The 21,870-nt window shown below is 46.4% G+C and overlaps 1 protein-coding gene across 6 annotated transcripts in view; it reads left to right on the top strand.

The window, feature by feature from the left end:
* The window catches only part of TOX2 (TOX high mobility group box family member 2), a 103,379-nt gene that overhangs the window by 37,244 nt on the left and 44,265 nt on the right, over positions 1 to 21,870 (top strand). For all 6 annotated transcript variants that reach the window (XM_081148864.1, XM_081148865.1, XM_081148866.1 and 3 more), the window contains exon 2: positions 6,261 to 6,326. In XM_081148864.1, the coding sequence (XP_081004990.1) occupies positions 6,261 to 6,326 (66 nt within the window). The remainder of the gene's footprint in view (positions 1 to 6,260; positions 6,327 to 21,870) is intronic.

Raw genomic sequence — 21,870 nt, 5'->3', positions numbered from 1 at the left:
GTGGGGGCTAGAGGGAGCAGTGTATGCGGCTTTGATTGTTTCCTCTTTAGATCTTTATGAGGCTCCTCTCTCAGGGTCTGTGACTGGCTGGGCTGAAGGCTGTGCATTCTTGGGCTTTGATCTGTGTCTCTGTGCAAAGGGGAGGGGCAGCAGCTTCTACAGAACAACTGTTGCTTTCATACTTGGGGTCAAGGCCAGGTTCATAACGGACGGACTTTGAGCAAGCTCCCCAACCACCCTGAGCCTTGACTTGCTCACCTCTACAATGGGGATGGTCATGCAACCTTGGGATCTGGGAGGGTTCCATGAGACGGCCAGTCACAGCTCTGGGATAAGGTCTGGTATTCAGTAGGTGCTCACTGGCCTGTGCTCACATCAGCCTTGGACATCATGTTCCCTGCTCTTCACCTGGCCAACTCCTGGGTGTCCGCCAAGCTTCATCATGGAGCTTCCAAGCTGCCTTTCTCGGATACCTCTTCTGAAAGACACCCGCCCCCCCCCCCCCCCCCCCCCGCTTCCACTCCCCTGTGATAACCTTATCCTGCCATGGTCACATTGGTCGAAGAAGAGGCCATCACTCGATATCTGAAACAAGGTGCTGAATTCATTGCTGTACTTTGCAAAGCTGGTCTCTCCAAAGCAAGCAAGAGCTGATCTTTGTAGGGTTTGGGGAAGCACAGAGTCCTGGAATGGGAGGACTTTCAGAAGCAGGAGGTTCTGAGACTGGCTGACCCCCGGCCATGGACATGTAGCTATTGGAGTAAGACTGTTACTGATCACTTGACTTTCAGAGGCTGGGTGAATCCCAAGCTCTCACTGACCAAATGGAACGGGCTTCACACAAGTTTTGTGGCTGCTTGTTACTGTATTGGGACTATGGACAAAGAATGGCCTGTCTTCCTTTCTCAGGCTTGGAGAATAGGAACGTTTTATTCTCCCGAGCGTCTCCAATCATATTCCCACCCACCTATCTCTTCATACTCACCCAGCCATCCCATCTCATCCACCCATCTGTTAATCCCTCTAATCCCAACAATGCAGTCCACATATCCCAACCATTCATCTGCCCATCCACCCTTTATTCCACCTACCCGTCTCACCTTCTGATTCCATCTATCCAGCCATGGTGTCATCTGTTTATCCACCTACTGGCCGGTCCCTCCCATTCATTTCCCAAACCACTCATCTTCCCCTCCGACCCATCTACCCATTCATCCCTCCCTCCCTCCCTCCCTCCCTTCCTCCCTCCCTCCCTCCCTCCCTCCCTCCCTCCCTCCCTCCCTCCATCCCACTCATATATCTACCAACCATGCATTCACTCATTTTACCTATTCCTACTATGGTAACTTTATGGTAACTACCAGCCACATGCAAATTTTGAGCACCTGAAATGTGGTTAGTCTAAATTGATATGTGATACAAGATAAAATACATTTGGCTGCCTATTTGCTAAGCTACCTTAAAGATTTTTTTAGAAATCTAGGTTTGGGGGGGCTGTTGGAATAGGGGCCCAGGAGCCCCTCTGGCCAAGGGGACCACACAGCGTGGAGAGAGACAGCCCCTTTAGAAGCCTCTGTGAACTGGGTTCCTGGTGGCCGTCATGAAAGGGTTATCCCCACACATTCGATGTTTGCAAAAATGTGGGTTCTTTCAGATTCCAAAACTCATTTCCATGACAAAACTCTTGGGAAAGGAAGATGAAGGCCTGGCTTTTGCAGAACAATCTTCCAGCTGTAATGAGGACTGAAGATGGTGATGGGAAAAGGAATTAGAATTAGAATATGAAATGGGGAAAATTAATCTATTCCAGTCGGTGGTAAGAGGATGTTCTGGCGTTTCATGGAAATTCTTAGGCCCTTGTTTCCCCTACATTTTTCTTTTCACATTTTAAATCACACGGAAGGTTGTGTGGTGTGAAAAGAGATTTTTGACTGAGGGGATGATGAGTGGTGAGCCATGCACAGAATTTAAGTTCATGTGTACCTTTGCTGTATGTGTCTCTACATGCTCATGCTGTACATGTTTGAGTGCACATCCATGTGAGTTACATTTATACAGTTGCAGGTGGTGTATTTGCACAAACCTGGGCCTCCCCTCTTTTCCACGTGTGCTTGCTGTGGGTATTGTGTACCCAGGCCCATAAAGGGTCTACAGTATGTGCACACTCATGCTTGTGCTGTGGACACACCTGTTTGTGTTGGTTTGTGTAACCATGGATGTGGTACATGTGTGACTAAGTGCTGTGTTGAACGCTGTGTTGTGTGTGACAAGGGCCCCCACTGGTTTGTGGTACATATGTGGTAACTGTGCTTGGGCATGCTGCATATGTTGTATACCTTTGTGGTCACACACCCTGAGCATTCACTGTGTGGTGGGTGTAGATGTGGGTGTTTCCATCTGGTCTGTGTGCACACAGGAGGTGGTGGCCCCGCTGTGCCTGAGCACAGAGGCTGGCTTAGTGACATCTCCCCTTGGTTTGTAAGTTCTTCCCTCTAGAAATGGCCCTTCAAGAGGAGGGCCGAGGGGGAAGCCCCAGGTCTTAGTGTCTTGGAGGCTAAGCCAGGGGAAGCCTGGAAGCCCTCAGGGTCCCCCTCTCTCCCTCCTTTCTTACCCCCTCCAAGGGCTCTGGTTCAGTGGAACCCTAGGCAGAGGTAAACAGAGAACAGATGCCCCCACCACCTCAGGGGCTCTGTTCATGGCTGCTCAGTAGCCAGGTCCCGAGTCCAGTGTGCTCCCAAGACCTGTGCCAGGCACCCTGGGGGAGGGAGGGTGTAACTGAACAGAGGCTGACCCGGGCCCTGCCTGGAGACCTGCCACCAACTCCTCAGGTCCCCCTTGAAAGCAGGAAGCAAGTTTGACTCCCGCACATGGCACCTCTTTCTCGGTGGAACAGATGAGTGAATGAATAAGCCCACTTGAGGTAGGCTCTGGTGACATCGGGGAGACCCACTGCGAGACCCCCTCCCTACCCCCAGCACACGCAGATCAAAATCCAGGGTCTCTTTTGCTCACATTCCCAATGCCATTCCCCACTGCTCACTGCGGGTAAGACCTCCCTCCCTGAACCACTAACACACTCATTAAACACTTGTCATGTGCCAGGGCCGAGCTAAGCATTGGTTATATGGTGTGGGGTGCAGCAGAGCCTGACCCCTGCTGTCGGAACCCACAGCCAGGAGGGCAAGCCGAGGAGGCAAAAAGACCTTCGAAGTCTGCCCTCTGCCTCTGTGCCGTCCGGGCAACTGCTCATCCCCTCAGCCGTTTCCTCTGTTTTAAACGGGGAAAATAATACCGGCTTCTTTGGGTTGTGAGGCCTGTATTTTCAGGGCGGGTGAGATGCATTACCATGCATCCTCCAGGTATCTGCTGAGTGCCTGCCCTGTGCATGGAGGGCAAGCAGGCAGGGCCCACCTTTCACGGCGGTTCTGTTCTAGCCAGCATTTAATGAGTGGGCTATGACACAGGACTTTGGGGGACATCTTTCCCTCTCCTTTGACACCTGCTCCCATAGTTTTAGCCCGTAGCATGCTGTTCGATTACTATTGCTTTATCCGCTGCTTCAAATACCTGGTTAAACTTCATCCCCTCCATTTCTAATCGATCATTCTTTCTTTTAGAACATACTTATGTGTGTTTTAAGAAAAGTTTCACTTTTATCAAAGTAATGCATGGCCATGGTGACACATCACATAGTACCCAGGAGCTTTTGTTGAAAGCTCCCCGCCCTGCCCATGTCATAGTCCCATTTCTGATGCCAGCCTGTGTCAGGCGCTGGGGGATTTGGAGATGACCACGATACTGTTCTAGCCTCTGTGTTGCTCCCACACAGGGACAGAAGACAGACATGGAGACAATCTATGTTGTAAGCCAGAGGAGGTGACAGCATGGCAGGCCTCCTGGAGGAGGTGGTCTCCAAGCAGGGCCTTGGAGCATGAGCTCTGTATGCAGTGTGGTAGATGGAGCCCTGCATTTGGAGTCAGTGCCCAGATCCTAGGCATGACAGGGCCTTTTGTTTTGCTAATTCAGCAGCCACTGAAGGATTCTGCCTGTCCCTGTGCTGGGACGGCATTTGGGTGTAACCACTAATTCCAGTGCCTTTGATGGGAAGACTTCCCTGGTAAAGATAACGTGTTTCATCCATCCACCCATCCATCCATCCATCCATCCACCCACCCACAAGCATTTATTGAGTATCTCATGTGTGCCAGGCACTATTTTAGGTGCTTGGGAGCCTCCATTTTAGTGGGGGGGGGGCATTCAACTATAAGCAACGAGCTTGGTAAATAATATAGATGCTAGAAAGTCAAAGGGGTGATGGAGCCACGAACAAGGAAGAGCAGGGCGACAAGGGACCTGGGGATGGTGGTGGCGCTGATGGGCTCTCAGAGCCCACAGAGGTGGGAGGCTGGCATCCGAGCGGGCTCTGAGGAAAGCCTGAGCGAAGAGCGGCTGGATGAGCTGACGTCTTGTGCCTGATGGTGGGAGCGTGGATTTTCACAGCCTCCGTGAGAGCTGCTTGACGATGCCTATCAGTTACAAATGCACACACAGCTGGACCCAGTGATTACACAGACTAATCCCACAGTAAACTATACTGCTGCGAAGTGATGGACGTAGGGAACTGTTCATGGGAGCAATGCTGGGATAGCGAACCACTAGGAATGACGCGATCGCCGTGTGCTCAACTAGGTCCATGTATATGTTACGTCTGCCCTGCGGAATACTAGGCACCGGAAGACAGAATTCAGTTCTGATGTAAAAGACTTTCCCAGATGTGTCTCTAGGAGAAAAATTAAGTGCAAATCAGTGTGTATAATATGCTGTCACTTGAAAGAACATGACTATAAAATGTACACATGCAGACCATCTCAGGAAAAATATAAAGCGAGCTGGCAGACGCAGTGATCACCTCTGGAGAGAGGCGATGGATGGCTGGGAGGTGGGGTGGGAAGGGGTTTTTCACTCTGTTACTTTTTGTACTTTGGGAATTTTGAACCATGTACATATCATCTAATAAAAAAATAAAATTTTCAATTAAAATGGCCAGCTGCCATTGGTGCCCCACCCGGATCCCTTTACTAGCTAGCACAGCCATCTCCCATCTGTCGTGAGCTCTGGCTGCAAATGGCTCACAGCTGGCGCAGTTCTCTGGAGAGCTGTCCTTGGTCTCACGGGGACCATCCTGCTGAGATTATGACTCTCCCGTCTCCTAAGGGCAGCCCACAGCCAGTGGGGCTGCAAAAGGCCAGCCCCTTGCCTCATGATGGGACTAACTCTATGGTGCAGTTGATGCTCATGCCCAGAGTGCCCCATGGGGTCAGGCTGCAACAAGTGTCCAGCGGAGATCACATCCTTGCTTGGCTCCTTGCACTGCCCTCCTGCGTGTCTCCTCCCTGTGAGGTTATCCCTAAAGAGCACTTAGCACCACATGCATTTGGATTCCTGACTCAGGCTCTGCTTCTAGGGGACGTGACCCAAGTCACCTGTCTTAGGGAAGGGAACTACCTGGATTCGAGCCCAGTGCTCTACTTGTGTCAGCAAAACAGCCCATAGAGAGGGGACTGTCATTGTCCTCATTTTTGTCAGAAGTTGCACCACCAGCTCAAGGTGATATTTCAGGGCAAAGGGCAGCCAGTGGCCCCAGAGCCCACACTTCTCCCACTTAGCTGCTCCCTCTCGCACAGAAATCTTCCTGAATCCAGACTTGGCAGCTCCTCAGAACATAGGACTGTAGTTCCTGTGTATGGTTTCTACCACAGTCCTCACTGCCTATGACCAGCAGCGGCCTAAGGGGCAAATGTGAGGGGGCAAAGCAATGTAGGATGGTAAGACCTGAAGGGCACATCTGGGGCAGGCTGTCATGAGCTCTGGAGATCTCAGTCTCCCTCCATCACGTGGAATTCCAACTCTAGCTGATAGCACAATGTCATTTTGGCCAAGGGAGATATTTGCATACTTCCAGGGTTGGGGAGCTCAGTATCTTACAGGGCAGGCTGCCACATCTATGGATGAGGTATAGAGAGCAGAAGGATTTTCCTCGCTTTATCTTAAGTGTGATAGATGATGCTAATCCTCAGGGAACCGGGGCTGCTCCTTCACTCTGGAAGGAGCCCTGCTGGAATGGGAGCTTGGCATCCTGGGCTCCGTCTGCTTCTCTTTTCCCCTCGGCACATTCAGTCCCCTGACCTCCTCTGGCTTCTCCTCCTGGGGCTTCTTGAGAACACTTTATTCAGATGCTTCTCTCTCTCTCTCTCTTCCAGTTTGATGGTGACAGTGCCTACGTGGGGATGAGTGACGGAAACCCAGAGCTTCTATCGACCAGCCAGGTAGGTGCCCCGTCCTTTCTGAGTTGGGGGGTGTCTAACCTTGGGCTGGCTGGGGCCCAGCCACCTGGGAGTCCCAGATGTCAGCTGGAATCCGATTTTCCAGAGAGCCTCGTCTCTGAAAATTAAGTTGTTTTTCCATCTGGGAGCATCCTCATTATATTCTCTAATGCCAGGGAGCGTCCTCACTGCAGGCTGGGATGCCAGGGAGGGTCCTCACCACAGGCTGATCTCCCAACAGTCTTGAGGAGTAGTAGACATTATTGTTAACCCCATTTTAAAGATCAGGCAACTGAGGCTTGAGGATGTTGATTGATTCATCCAGGGAGCAGTACAGCTGGGATCTGAACCTGCACAGCTGGACTCAGCGCTGCACACATTATCTTGGTGTGTATGTGGAGAGCTCCACTCCCACCTCAAAAGCTGCCACCAACTTGTTTCAGCCTAAATGTCACTCTTCAGAAAGTTCTTGGTTGACCCTGAAATCCAAATTTGGTCCCCTCCCTGTGAGTCTCTCTTATGCTACCATGTCCTTTTAATTCATGACATTTGTCACTGTTTGTGGTGGTCTGCTTACTTGTGTAATGACTTGGTTAATGCCTGATTTCCATCCTGGACTGTGACTTCCATGGGGGCAGGATCTGGTCTCTCTATTCCACTGTGTGTCCTCCATTGCAGCACAAAGCCTGGCATATAGGAGGCACTCAAGAAATATTTGTGTAATGAGTGACTGTGGCTTCTCGTCTCTGACTTCAGTTTTTCTAACAGTGGAATGAGGTGGTTAGACTCACAAGGATCTCCCCAAGCCTCCTGTGCCATCACTCAGAGACTCTTCCTAATTTAGAACTTTATAAAGGAGACACCAGGATACCCTGAGATTGACTAAGTCCACTTGGTGGCATGAGTCAACCTTGATGTGAACAGATTTAGTGATTACAATCTAGACTTCTTATAGTGTATCAGTTAGCTTTTGCTGCATAATAGGCACCCCAAAACCTAGTTTCTTAAAAGAATAAATATTTACCTACTTTATAATTCCATGGGTTGGCAGTTTGGTTGGTTTCAGTCAGGTGGCTGTTCTTGTTGTGGCTAGGATCATTTAAGTGACAATAGGAAGCTTCCAGGTCAGCTGTAAGCTGATTAGTATGGGGGACTCACTTCTACTCCAGGTGATTTCTTATCCTCTGGCAGGCTAGCCTGAGGTTGTTCACACAGTAGGAGAAGGGTTCTCAGAGCAGCAAGAGCAGAAGCTGCAAGATCCCTTGACGTCTAGGTGTAGAATGGGCACTCAACTACTTCCAGTGCATTCTGTTGGTCAATGCAAGTCATAGGGCCAGTCTAGATTCAAGGAATGGGCAAATAGACTCCACCTGTTAATGGGAGGAGTGCAAAGTATTGTGGTCTTTTAACCAACTAGCACATACGGGAAACACGTGGCATGTTGTTCGTGCTGATTTTGCTGAAGAAAAACAGATTCTTCTGGGAACTACACTTCCCAGTGGTTTGTTTGGGCTCCACTGGCCTCTAGTTCTTAATGGCATAAATTCTGTATGTTTCCTTCCAGTCTTTTCCCTGGAGTGCTTGCTTGAACTCACACACAACATTTGCACACAAACACCCTATCGTGGTGTGTTGCCTCATCAACTGCAGGAAATGTATGGCCCCCAATTATTGAAGGGTTGACATAAACATGTGGGCAAAATGAAGGTCTTGAAGCCGATAGAGGATTCAGAGGATAAATACTCTAAATGGCATAAAACGCCGTTTGTAAATACAGTTAAATACAATGTTTACCCATTCAGCAAATGTTTATTGGGCACCTATTATGTGCAAAGCTCTGGACATAAGCTGGAAGCCATTTCTGGGAGATGTTTGCTTCCAGAACATCCATTTTCATCATGTTGAAAACCTGCTCTTCCAGAAACCTCATCTTCTTCATTTAGAAACTGCAGCTGAGACAGAGGTTCCAACGGGATATATATCAGCCAACTATGTCCCTTTAAAAACTTTCAAACCAGATCTTTTGGGCTCGAAGGTTCTTTTGCAAATTCATGTCCCATTGTTTGTTTTTTTGCAAGTCTCCACAAAATTCCTGCATAGCTGCCTTAGCTTTCACATATTATCGTGTTTTCCCCCCTCCCTGGACATTGCATTTCTTTTGTACTAGACTTGCCTGGGTGGTCTGAGACTAATGCTGTTCTCAGGCATGTTTCTGACCCATCAGCATCTTCTGGCCCATCAGATCAACTCTTCCCCTGCTGGGAGCAGACCCGGCCCAGGAGCTACAAGGGCTCATCTTTCCTGGTTATGTGATCTGGGAAGAGTCTCCCTCTCCTTGGGATGAATATAAAGAAAGGAACTGGGCTGGGATCTCAGCAGATCTGCTTTCAAATCCCAGCTCTTCCACATCCCAGCCAGGAGCCCTTATGTAAGTTCCTCCAGGTTCCTGTCCAATAGGAGGAGTGACACCCGGCCCGAGGGTGTCCGGAGAGGCGCGTGAGGTGCGTGCTGTGGCTTCTGTTGTGCCTCCCCAGTTTTCCTGCACCAGGCCAGGGCAACTGTGCACAGCTGCCCCTTCTCTGGAGAACTGGCCTCTGCCAAGTGGGAACTATGAACCAGGAGGGACTGTGGGGGATGGTCTAGAAAGCCTGGCCCCTTGTCTCAAGGGGAGACCAACTCTGTGACTCCCCATGGAACTCCAGCTGACTCCAGCTGGGACCACGTCCCGCTCAGCTCCTTCCCCTGCCCCGTGCTGCTGACCTTCCCCCCTTCTCCTCAGTCACCTCCCAATAGGTCACTGTCACGGAGATTCCTATCTCAGGCTCTACGGGGGGCTCTACGTCTAACCTACGATAGTGTGAAGTCCCTGTGTTCCGTAAAACTAGTGATGACTTATTTCTGTTGATTTTTTTTTTTTGTAACTTGATTTGCTATGTTTGTTTTTTTTAATTTGAGGATGTGATTTTATTATTTTTTTCATTTAAAAAGTTTTTCAATTACAGTTTACATTCATTTTATTGTGTAGTAGTGTCACGTATACAGCCTAGTGGTTAGACAGTCCTACACTTCACAAAGTATATTGTGAAGAAAACACTGATATTTCCATTACCCGCCTGGCACCATACATAGTTGTTACGATATTATTGACTATATTTCCTAGGCTGCACTTTATTATTTCTATTGTTTTTGTTACCACAAATAATACTTTGGTTGCACAAGACAAATTTCTGGTCACCTCTTGCGCTCATTTACAACTCTGAGCCTTTGTGGGCACTCTTTCCTCTGATAGACATCCCCCAGCCTTTTTCACTCAACACATGCCTATTTGTTCTTTCAGGGACATGCAAATGTCACCTCCTTAGTACACCCTTCCTGGCTGTGGGTAGAGTTTCTACCCTCAGGGCTCTGCATACTACTTCTGCTAGGGGTTTCTGACTTTGTCCTAAGAGTTATTGAAAAAGCTCTGTGTGTGTGTGTGTGTGTGTGTGTGTGTGTGTTGGGTGGGGGTGCGAGGAGAGAACTGGAACATGACTGTTTCTAACACATTCAGTTAGTCAAAGCAAGTCACTGGGCTTTGTTAGTGAGAAAGAGAAAAGAGAGAAATTGATATTGAATGACATGATCAAATTTGCCGTTTCAAAAGCTCTCAGTGGCAAGGGTGGATACAGGGAGGCCACACAGGAGGGTGTGTAAATAGACCAAGTGAAAGGTTGATGAGTCCTAGATTGTGGTAGAGGAGATGGAAAGAAGTGGACGGATCTGAGATATATTTTGGAAATAGAGTTGATAGGTCTTGATGATGATGGATGTAGAGGGACAGAGAAGTGGAGAAGAGGTGACTCCCTGGCTTCTAGCATGACCCCATTTTCCAGCAGGTGGTACTATTTTCTGAGTTGGGGGCAGCCTGGGGAAGTGCAGGTTTGATGAGGTCAAACTTGAACATCTTATATATGAGATGCTTGTCCAAGCGGGGAAGATAGTTGTCAGGGTCTGGAGCTCCTGCAGGAAGTGAACTTGGAAGTATTAAAACCTCAACAGGATGAAACTTACAGAGAGAGAGGAGAGTGAGAAGAGCAGAGGACCAATGACTCTTAAATTTTGAGCTCTAACATTTAAAATCAAAGTAGAGGAGGAAGAGAAGACTGTGAAATAGGCTGAGAAGCAGTTTCCAGAGAAGTAGGAGAGCATGGAGTCATAGAAACCAATGGTGGTTTGTTCCAAGGAGGAGGGAGGGGATCTCAGGAGAAATGATGTTGGAGCCACAGCTCCTTCCCTATCAAAGAATAAACTTTAAATAACTAAAAGATTTATATGTACTCAAGGAAACTATAAAGACACCAGAAATAAAGCCTTTATAAGGTAAACTTTATAACTTTGGAATGGGAAAGACATTTTTATGCCTCAAAGTCTTAGAAGAAAAAGACTTAAAAGTTTGACCATAAATTAAAATGAAAAACACCTTTTGCAGGGGCCTAAAACAGCATGAGTAAAGTCAAGAGACAAATGAAAAATTGGGCAAGAATATTTTCAACTCACAATATAGTCAAAGGACTAATTTCCTTAATATATAAAGAGTCCCTAGAAATCAATTGTAAAAATCCCAGTAGAAAAACAGACAGGAGATATGAACAGGCAGGAGTTTACAGAAAAAGAAATGCAAATGGATTTTAAATATCTGAAAAGATGCTAAAAGTAGTTCATAAGAGAAACAAATTAAAATTATTATTTTTTACCCATTAGAGTGGCAAAAATCCAAAGGTTTGATAACACACTCACTCGTTAGAGCCCCTGTGGGGAAACAGGCACTTTATATATAACTGAAGGGAAAGTAAATTGGTGCGACCCCTGTGGAGGGCAAATTGGCAGCATTTATCAAAATTGCAAATGCATTAACCTTTAGCCCAGCAATTCCCTTCCTGGAAATATATCCTACACATATATTTGCACACATGAAAAATAACACATTCAAGATTACTCATTTTGGTATTGTTAATAATGGCAAAAGATTAGAAACAACCTAATGTGCAATAATATGGGACTAATTAAAGAAATTCCGTACATCTATCAAGTGGAATACTGTGTGGCTGTAAGAAAGAAACTGAAGTGATGTAGAAGTTCCTTAGATACATTGTTTATTGGAAAAAGCAAGGTTGAGAGCAGTAAGTACAGTAAGTTACCATTTGTGCAAAAAAGGGCAGTAAGAATGTATGTTTCTATGTGCTTGTATTTGATTAAAGCAACTCTGGAAGAATATATGGAAACTAATAGCATTGGCTTTGTACATTGTGTATGTGTTTTAATTGTGTGTGTGTTATGGAAACTGGGCAGATGGGCAGGGATAGAAAAGATACTTTTTCACTGTACCTTCTTATATTTCAGGGGTTTTAAACCATGGGGATTTATTATAATTTCAAAAAGTTACATAAAATGTAAACGGGAAGGAGAGGCTCAAATGCTTCTGAGGGATTGGTTGAGATAAGAGTCAAAATGTGTCTCATAGTTTTAGGAAAAAAGGAAGCCACCCAGGACAACAGAAAAAGCAGTGTTCATGTGTAGGGGATGTTGTGTGGACCGAGGAGCGTGAGGCGAGGATGTAAACTGTAAGTTTAGACAACCTGTAAGAAGCCTCGCTGGGCAGGACCTGGGCGAGGGCTGTAGCTCAGAGAGGAGGACTCCTTAGGTTTTTTTAAAGACAGGAGTCTTTAGAATGTTTAATTGTTGAAGAAAGGAGTCCAGAAGAGAGGGTGATGTTTAGGCTTCAAGAAAGGGAAGGGTTAATTGATAGTTTAAGTTTGGGGAGAAGGTGGGACCACCTGTGGCCAGGGCACGCATAAGAAGCAACCAATGAATGCACAAATACGTGGAGCAACAAGGCAATCTCTGTCTGTCCTCTCTCTCTCTCTCTCTCTCTCTCCTTCTCTCTCTCCCTCCCCCCTTCCTCTCTCTCTAAAATCAGTACATAAAAATTTAAAGCACACACAAACAAACCCAAAACAAGCAATATAAACCTAGAGTGGGTCAATGGCATAACCAAGAGGCCAGAAGACAGAGAGCTGGTCAGTGCCAGACCTGCAGTCCCTGGGCACTGTCCTTATGGCCTTGAAGGCACAGTGTCCTTCCAGCAGGGGGCAGTGTAGGATGCCCAGAATGGGGAGAGCAGGAATGCTGAATTCCAGGTTCGGCTCTTCTCTGTATCCTTCTGTGTTGGCATCTCTCTGAGCCTCAGTTTCCTCATGTTAATAAGGAGGGTAGATGGCCTGTTGGCTTTTCCCAGCCCTAAACAGTGATGCGCTGACGATGATGACGCTCACTGTGCAATTCCTTGGGCTCGGGCTCTAGGGCTAAATGTTTTCCATGGCTGGTCTCATTTCATCCTTACCTGAACTCTATCGGGGAGATACCGTTGCTATCCCATTTTACAGGCGAGGAAACCGCAGCTCAGAAAGGCAGATTGGTGACTGAGTCTTTTTGAAACAAACAAACAAACAAACAAAAACAAACATGATTCCCATCAAATGCACTGGGAGGCAGGAGGCTCTCCTGCCATTGTTGAAATCTGAGACTCTAGGCTTCGTAACTCTTGCTTCTGAGTCTGTGTACCTCATAAAGGGTAAAGACGATGTGGCTTTTATTGCTTTAATTAAAACCTAGGTGAAGGGCCTGCGATTCATATTAAAATGAAATTGTGTTTCACCTGCTGTGGTGCGGAGGAAGGGAACAGCAGCGTTTGCTGCGAAGATTACAAACAATCAAAGAGAAAAGGCCTTTTGCAAGCATTTCCTATTAAACCACAAACATCACACTTTAAAAATAATTACGGTCATGTTATCGGAACATGATTCATGAATTCTGAATAAATATGAGGGGCCTTAAAGGAAACTGTTTCAAGACCATAGATTTTGTTCAAATCTGATGAAATTTAATATCACTGCACAGCTGGAGAGTAAAATGCAAGGGAGGGGGGAAACCCATCCTATGTATATGGAAAGAATTGAGTATATGTCAGACTGAACTAATGAGCTTTCCCACATCAGTCCTTAGACGTGTGCTCAGAAAAATGGAATAGCCTCTCTGGCTTTCATTGAGAGAAACTGCTGAGACGGAGTTGGTACTTACACCTCACCAATCTTAATTTCGCATTCCAATGGCTGAAAATATATTTATTTTAAAGCTCTAGATTCCGGGCTGCAAGATGTTTAAATATTTGAGATCCTAGGCATGGAGGCATTAGGGGGCAGATTTGGGGGAGGGGGACCTTTGTCTGCATTTATTGCACCTCCCCCACAATAAAGATATTTTTCATACAATGCAGTCAATGTTTACAGCATGTAGTTTTGTTTCCTTCCAACTATTATGAGAGAAATTGAATCCCTGGAAACATTCACTCTCTCTAAATGGAATGGAAACAATGAAGATGGTGCAGGAAGTTTATGGGGTGGGGGAGTGAGCAGCAGTGTGGTGGAAGTGGGATTTCAAGGATTTTCTTTAAAACAGCATGCCTTTCCCACTCCCAGCCACCTTGAACTTAGCATCTTCTGTAGGGCCTGGGTCTTTGCTGGGGAGGGTGGGACAGTCTCTGATTTAACACATTTATTTATCACTACATATGTGATCAAGAAGTAGAATTAAGGCCAGAGGTGGGACCTTCCCAGAATGGTGCAGATCCTTAGCTTCAGGAGGTTCAAGAACCTGGGTCTGGACCCTCTTCAGCCTCTCTCACTGTGTGCCCTTGGGTGAGTCATGTGCCCTCTCTGAGCCCTGGTTTTTGCATCTGTGAATGGGGCTGAATGGATGTCTCTGCAGGACCCTCTAGGTTTTGTCTTGTGGCCAAGGGCTTGGCCTCCTCCACCCACCTGAGTCCCTTAGAGTGACAGAGGTCTCTGTCTGACAGAGCAGAGACTGATCTCCCCAACCTGGATGAGGCACCCCAGTGCTGAGGGGCCCTGGAGGCTCTGAGTGAGGTTTCAAAGAGGTGCTGTTGGTCAGATGGGTTATAGGGGTAATGACACAGAAGACAGACAGATCTGGGCTCAAATTCTGACCTTGACATTTCATGGCTGGATGACCTTGGACCAACTTCTCTGAGACTCAGTTTTGTCTTTAGAAGCTCCTCAAAGTGATGTGGGGAGAAGTAAAGAAGATACATTTATACCCAAAGTTATTACAGCTTTTGGTCTAAAGCTCAGTGACCCAGTAATTCAGCTCCTAGGAGTTCACTCAACAGAAATGCAGTCACCTGTTCACCGAAACATACAAGAATATTCATAGCAGCACTTTTCATAAAAGCATAAAACTGAAAACAATCCAAGTGTCCATCAACAGTAGACTGGATAAATGATTGCAAAATATTCTAACACAATGGAATACTGTGCAGTCATGAGAATGAGTGAATTATAACCACATGCAATAATATGGGCAAATCTCACAAACACCAGGTTGAATGGAAGGAGCCAGGCACCAACACAGCACATTCTGTGTGGTTCTATTTCCATAAGGCACATGAACAGGCAAAATTGCTCTGCAGTGACGGAAATCTGAACTGTGGTTATGCCAGTGGGGATGGGTGTGAGGGGCCTTGAGGGGCCTCGGAGACGCTAGTAAGGTTTTCTCTCTTCATTTGGGTGCTGTTTACACAAGTCTGTTTGCTAGGGGGAGATTCATCATTGAGCTGTACACTTATGACTTGTGACTTTTGGTTAGCATTCTCTGCTTCAATAAAGAATTGAAGCAGAGAGGTATTTGGTATTTGTACATCAAGGTATCACCAAGATATTTGTACAAGTGTCTCCGTTTTTAGAGATGGCTGGACGGGAAAGGGAACCTAGCCAGGTGAGCTCGTTTGTATCTTGTGTCCATCAGCTTACGAGGGTAGTGCGTTGCCACCCGGGGTGTGGATGGCTGGCTCCTTACAGCCTGAGCGATTTCTTGAGCTTCCTGGGAGGGGAGGAATTATTTTAGCCTCATAAGGGATGATGGGCTGTGACATTGCTCTGGCCGTGGCTTGCTCCAGGGAAACAGGTGCTATGGGCTTCCCCGGCTTGGCTCAGCTCTGCAGGCTCCCACCTTCATATCATTTCTCTGTGGACGGGGTTTTCGGAAAGGTCTGAAAACATGAACATCTAAAATACAAAAGTGTGTGTGCACGTGCATGTGTGTTTGTGACACAGTGTTGTGGTGCCAGAAAATCTTGATTATGGAATATTTGAAGATATCTGCAGAAAAGTTCCTCCGGGCACACACGTGCACACATGCTTGTACGCAGACATGTGCATGCACAAGTGTGAGCATGTGTATGTCATGCTCATGCAGGCATGCTTGCTGATATATACTTTTTCACACATTAACATCATTCTATGACTCTGGGCACATTACTTAAGCTCTCATGGCCTCAGGTCCCTCAGTGAAATGGAGATAATGATAGCATCTGGATCGTGGGGCTGTTGTGAGCAATACACACACACACACCATGAGATTTTTATTTGTGTTCATGTTTTTAATGGCTGCCCCTCTCTTAGACTCTTGGTTTCACAGGAGCAGGGACCTGGCACATAGTAGGAGCTGAGTTAATACCTGGTGAGGGAGGGAGCGAATGAATGAACAATGCTTGCAAATCTACTGGCACTGGCACATGTGCTGATGCTTAAGCACATTCACATACACATTGGTACAAGTGTTTGTACCTGTCTGAAGACACATCCATTCACGTGTATAGACATATATAGGATATACATGTACACACCCCCAAACAGACAGGTCCAGGCCCAGAACTCAGGAGGGTGGATTTAGCTGCAGTTTTGAGGCTCTGGACTGGAAGTCAGAACACAGGCGTCTGTTTGTGGCTCCAGGTGACTCTAATTTATTATGTGGCTTTGCAAGTAAGTCTTTTCACCTCTCAGAGGTCAAGGATTCCTAGCTGGGATGTGACAGAACTGGAACCTGAACCATGGTGTGATGGGTCAAAGTCTGTGCTTTTAAGGCCTGAGGACTTGCTGTCCACAGCGCAATCGATGGACCAGCAGCAGCATCTGGAGCTTGTTGGACATGCAGCATCTCGGGCCCCAACCCAACCTCCTGGTTATAAAGAGGCAGAATCAAATTGTCATTAAGAGTACCAATTCATGAGTAGACTCTTTAATTTAAAAACAACATGTATTGATTATCTTGTAGTTTCTGTGGGCCAGAAATCCAAGTATGGCTTAGCTGGGTGCCTCTGGCTCAAGGTCTCGCCTGTGGCTGCAGTCAGTGTGTCGATCAGGGCTGTGTTCTCATCTGCAGGCTTGACTGCAGGAGGATTTGCTTCCAAGCTCATGTGGGGGTTGTCAGCAGGATTCAGATCCCCTGACCTGGACTTTTGAGTGGAAGTCCTGGCTCTGTCCCTTCCTGTGTGACTTTCAGCAAGTTTCACATCTTAGTGCTCCTGTTTTTTCCTCCATGAAATGGATATCATAATAGCACCTGCCTCATAGAGTTGTTGTGAAGCCTAATAACTTCATGTTGAAAAGCACATAAAGCAGGGGTGTACCTAGCACATGGTAAGTGCTGTATAAATTCTTGATGTTATTATTATTTTTTCAAAGCTGCACAGAAGCAGGATAGCACAAGCCTGGCTCACAGAGGGGAATCAATAAGCCTTAAGAAGTGGATGGTGTCTGGTTTGCAGTCTCCTGATAGAATTTCCAGGGGCATATTAATAGGAGCAAGGGGGCCAGGCTGTAGGAGGAAGCCTTGCTCCATTCTGCTCAGAACAGGCTTAGAGTCCTGGACCCAGTCCTTGGTGCTGCCAACTGGGAAGGCAGAAGGGTGTTATGACAAACCTGAGGGTGAGTGGGTGTCACCTGGAGGGACACTGACTCAATCAGAGGGTTCAGCACACCCAGGGGCCTGGTGATACCAGAGCATGCAGTGTCTGGAGGCTGTAGTGGGCTCACTGTGCCTGGTGTCAGGTGACATTGCAGGATCTGCTCTAAGAAGCCTCAGTTGCCAAACAGATACTGGAACCCTGTTCTGAAAGCAGTGAGCCTTGGAAGGGTTTGAGCAGGGCAGTGTCCCTGGAGCATTGTGGACTGGAGGCTTCCCTGCTCAGCCCAGATTCACAGAACCTCACAAAGGCCAGTCTCTGAGAACTTCGGCACCTTCATCCCCAAGCAGCTGGCCTGGCATATTTTTAGGTGATGCTACTTCTGTAGTTTTCAAAAGGTGGAAATGGAAAAGAAAAAAAGCTGCAAATAGACATAATTTTTTTCCAGAAGCTATTTTAGCACGGAAACAACTGGAGAGCCTACTCATCATTTTTAAATGCTTTTAAAATCAGCTCTGCCTCATGTCTGGCTGTTTACCTGCAAACCAGTGGCACATACATGAATTAAAAATCCCTTGGTCCAACTCTTTTTTCACAGGTGGTGTCACTGAGGCCCAGAAGGGGCAGTGTCTTTCCTAAGGTCACACAGCTCATCAGGGGCATAGCTGGGACTCAGACCTTCATGGAAGATGATTTCTATGAGGAAGACAGGGAACCAGGAAGCCCTCAGGAGTCAAGTTAGAATATTTTTGTACTGAACAGCATCTCTGAGGGGAAGGCCACTTCATACCTTCTCTGACTTCTTAGAGCTTACAGGGAAGGTGGTACAGGGCCCACCCAGCCCTGTGCCACAGCAGCCATCAATAAATTCATTTGTGCATTCATTTATCAATTCATTCATTCAAAAAATATTTACTGAGTACTCACTGTGTGCTGGGCAGTGCTCTAGGTGCTGGGGATATAACTGTGAACACAGTAGTCCAAAACCTGTATTATTCATTCATGTATTATTTTATTTAGCAAATGTTTACTGAAGGCCTATTAGGGACAGTGCAAGGCATTGTCTTTGGCCCTTGGGATAACTAGTGACAAAACAGTGAGTTTATATTCCAGTAAAGGGAACAGGCAATAAGCGTACTTTAAAAATCAAGTATAGAAAGACGACAAGATGGTAGCTCAGGTAACCGCGTACCCACCGCCTCCCGCAATGACATCAAAATTTCAACTAAAGTACAGAACAACCACCATTCAGAACCTCCTGACCTCTAGCTGAACAGAAGTCCTACAGCCAGGGAACTGAAGAAGCATTGAGACCGGTAGGAGGGTTGGAGATGCGGGCGGATCGGTGCTGGATCCCAGAGACATGGCTGTGGGCCCACACCTGGTGCCACCGGTTAAAACCGGGAGGGATATTTCAGTGCTGGAGGTTTCCTGGAGGAGCGAGGGGCCCTAGCCCCACATCAGGCCCCCAGCCCAGGGTTTCAGTGCCAGGAAGAGAAGTCCCACAACTTTGGGCTGTAAAAACCAGCAGGGATTGTGCCTGAGTGAGTGAAAGCTGCGTGCGGTAGTCTCAGGCAGCTCTTCTTAAAGGGCCCTCACGGATTCACTCAGACGCGCTCCCTCTAAGCTCCAGCACTGGGCAGCAGCTTGAAAGGAACCTGGGATGTTCAGGGAGGAACCGACTAGTGAAATCATCAATGACATGATAAAGAACCAGTCAGACATGAAGGCTACACTAACTGAAATGAAGAATAATTTACAGGGAATCAACAGTAGAGTTGAGGATGCCAAGGATCAAATCAGCAATTTGGAACATGAGGAAGCAAAACATACCCAACCATAAAAGCAAAAAGAAGAAAGAATCCAGAAATATGAAGATAGTGTAAGGAGTCTCTGGGACAACTTCAAGCAAAGGAGAGGGGAGAGAGCAAGAAATTGAAAACCTATTTGAAAAAATAATGACAGAAAACTTCCCCTACCTGGTGAAAGAAGTAGACTTACAAGTCCAGGAAGCACAGAGAGTCACAAACAACAGGAACCCAAAGAGGCCCACAGCAAGACACATCAAAATTAAAATGCCAAAGGTTAAAGACAAAGAGAGAATCTTAAAAGCAGCAAGAGAAAAGCAGTTAGTTACTTACAAGGGATCTCCAAGAAGACTGTCAGCTGATTTTTCAACAGAAACCTTGCAGGCTAGAAGGGAGTGGAAAGAAATATTCAAAGTGATGAAAAGTAAGAACCTACAACCAAGATTGCTCTACCCAGCAAAGCTATCATTTAGAATTGAAGGTCAAATAAAGAGCTTCACAGATAAGAAAAAGCTAAAGGAGTTCATCACCACCAGACCAGTACTACATGAAATGTTAAAGGGCCTTCTTTAAGAAGAAGCTAATGAACAAAAGAAACTGACAAACAAAATAGACCCAGAGACATTGAAGCATGCAACAGTTGGTCATATCTCAGAGGGAAGCGGGGTGGGGGGTGGGAAGAGATTAACCAAATAAGTTATATGCATATATGCATACCCCATGGACACAGACAATAATGGGGTGAAGGCCTGGGGAGGGGATGGAAGCAAGGTTGAAGGGGGTTAATGGGGAATAAATGGGACACCTGTAATACTTTCAACAATAAAGATAAATAAAATAAATAAATATAAAAATAAAACTTGAGTATATTGCTTGTTAGATGGTAAAGTTCTGTGGGGGGGAAAAGCACCTGTAAGACAGGTATCTGCAAACTATGGCCCATTGGCCAAATCTGGCCCTCTAATTGTTTGTAAATAAAGCTTTATTGGGACACAGCTACACTTGATAGTTTAAATGTTGTCTGTGAGTACTTTCATGCTACAAGGCAGAGTTGAATAGTTGTATGACCCACAAAGCCAGAAAGATTTCTTATTTGGACCTGTGCAGACATTCTGCTGACCTCTCCTCTAGGACATCTAAGGGAAAGTGCCAAAGAGGCAGTTGGAAAAGTGAGCTTCCTTGTCTGTAAAATGGGGTACTGCCTGGTGCTCAGGCCACCCCCCCCTTACTCCAGTGCTGTGCCCCAAGTTATTCCCAGCCTTGTTCCTTCAGTTCTGCTGGGATTGCTTCCTCCTAGAGAAGGAATCCCACCCCCAGTCACTCATTTTTCTGGACCTCCCCCCTCCATGGTATATCAGTCTGGAAACCTGTCTGAACCTTAAAGTGACTCAGATTATTTTATGAACAAGAACACATGGGGATTATCATGTTTGTTCCAGATACAGTTTTAGTAAACAAAACTCATGTCTAATGGGATGTCTGTCATTGTCCCATTATGATGCCTCTGTCTGCTCTGATCCAAGCACGTCAGGGTCTTCTCAGCAACGGGAGGTTATTATATGCCCTCCTTCTCCCATATTACCACGACTGTGAGGATCTGCCTGTAAATAAAGGCTTACAGAAGTATTGCATTCTCCACCCCCACCTCTCCCAGAATCCATATGTAATTCTAACAGCATGGCTTTTCCACTCCCATTTCATTTATGTATGGTATGGACTTTTATTTTTTTTAAAGAAGCCTTTTTAGACCAGGAAAATGATAGCCCAACAAGAAGGCATAATTGTACTGATTTTCAGAAGTGCGGCAATACCCCAGGTCTGATGCACAGCGAGGCATGAATCAGAAAAATTCTATTAAACATCTCTGGGACGGGTGACACAGGGGTATTATCCAAGATGATTAATTCGACTCGGTCATTATGGACACAGACGAGCCTGACAAAATTGCATTTCATTCCCCACTGAATTTGTAAAATCACTGTACACATAATGAGAAGTTACAGTGCTGGGTGCCCTGCTCCAGTGGACAGGGTTTCAGGTTTGGATAAGGTACCATTTTCCTTGTTTCAAAACAGTCAGAAAACGCTGAATTGAAGGACAGTCCTTGAGCTGAGATGTTCATACAGGGTGTGGGTTTTACACGTTCAAATGGTAGCATAGTAGGGTGGCCATATTATTTGTTGTCCAAACCAGGATGATTTTAGAGGGCACTATTAAAAATCACCCTAGGCCCTGGCTGGTGTGGCTCAGTTGGTTGGGCATCGTCTCATGGACCAAGAGGTCACCTGTTTGATTTCCGATCAAGGCACATGCCCGGGTTGCGGGATCGATCCCCAGTTGGGGGCATGCAGGAGGCAGCTAATCGATGTTTCTCTCTCTCTCAAATCAATAAAAACATATTTTTTTAAAAAATCACTCCAGGACAAGAGGCAAAACCCAGGACTATCCTGGGCTGATGAGGACTGGTGTAGAGTACACGCTGACTTCAGATAGTCAGGGCTTCTTGTCCTTGTTTCCTTAATGCTATTCATGTGACTTTGGATAAGTCAGTTTGCCTTTTTGAACCTCAAGTTTCCAAAATGGAAAAGACATTTAACACTTCTGTTTACATCCCAGGTCTTTTTTCCCCCACCTTGCGTTGCGGGGAAGGAATCACGTTGACTTTCTGTTCATGTATCTTCGCATCTGTTTCCCCACATAATTCTCTCAGCTGTCAGGAGTAAGCAGGTGGGATAATTTGCCAAAAGCCCTTCAGCAAGTAAGGGTCAGGACTGAAATTCCCCCAGGTCAGTCTAACTCCAGAGCCAACATTCTTCCTACAGGTCGAAACAATAGTACTCTCTGATTATGACTTCCAAGAATCTTCAAGCCTTTGGGGAGAAAAGATTTGAAATACTTAAAAGCATTTGGAACCCCAAAGTCCTGTGTCAACATAAGGTTT

Source organism: Miniopterus schreibersii (genome assembly GCF_964146895.1).
Source record: "Miniopterus schreibersii genome assembly, chromosome: 10".
NCBI lineage: Eukaryota > Metazoa > Chordata > Mammalia > Chiroptera > Miniopteridae > Miniopterus > Miniopterus schreibersii.
Note: the sequence above shows the minus strand (reverse complement) of the source record. Positions and strands in the feature narration are given on the sequence as shown.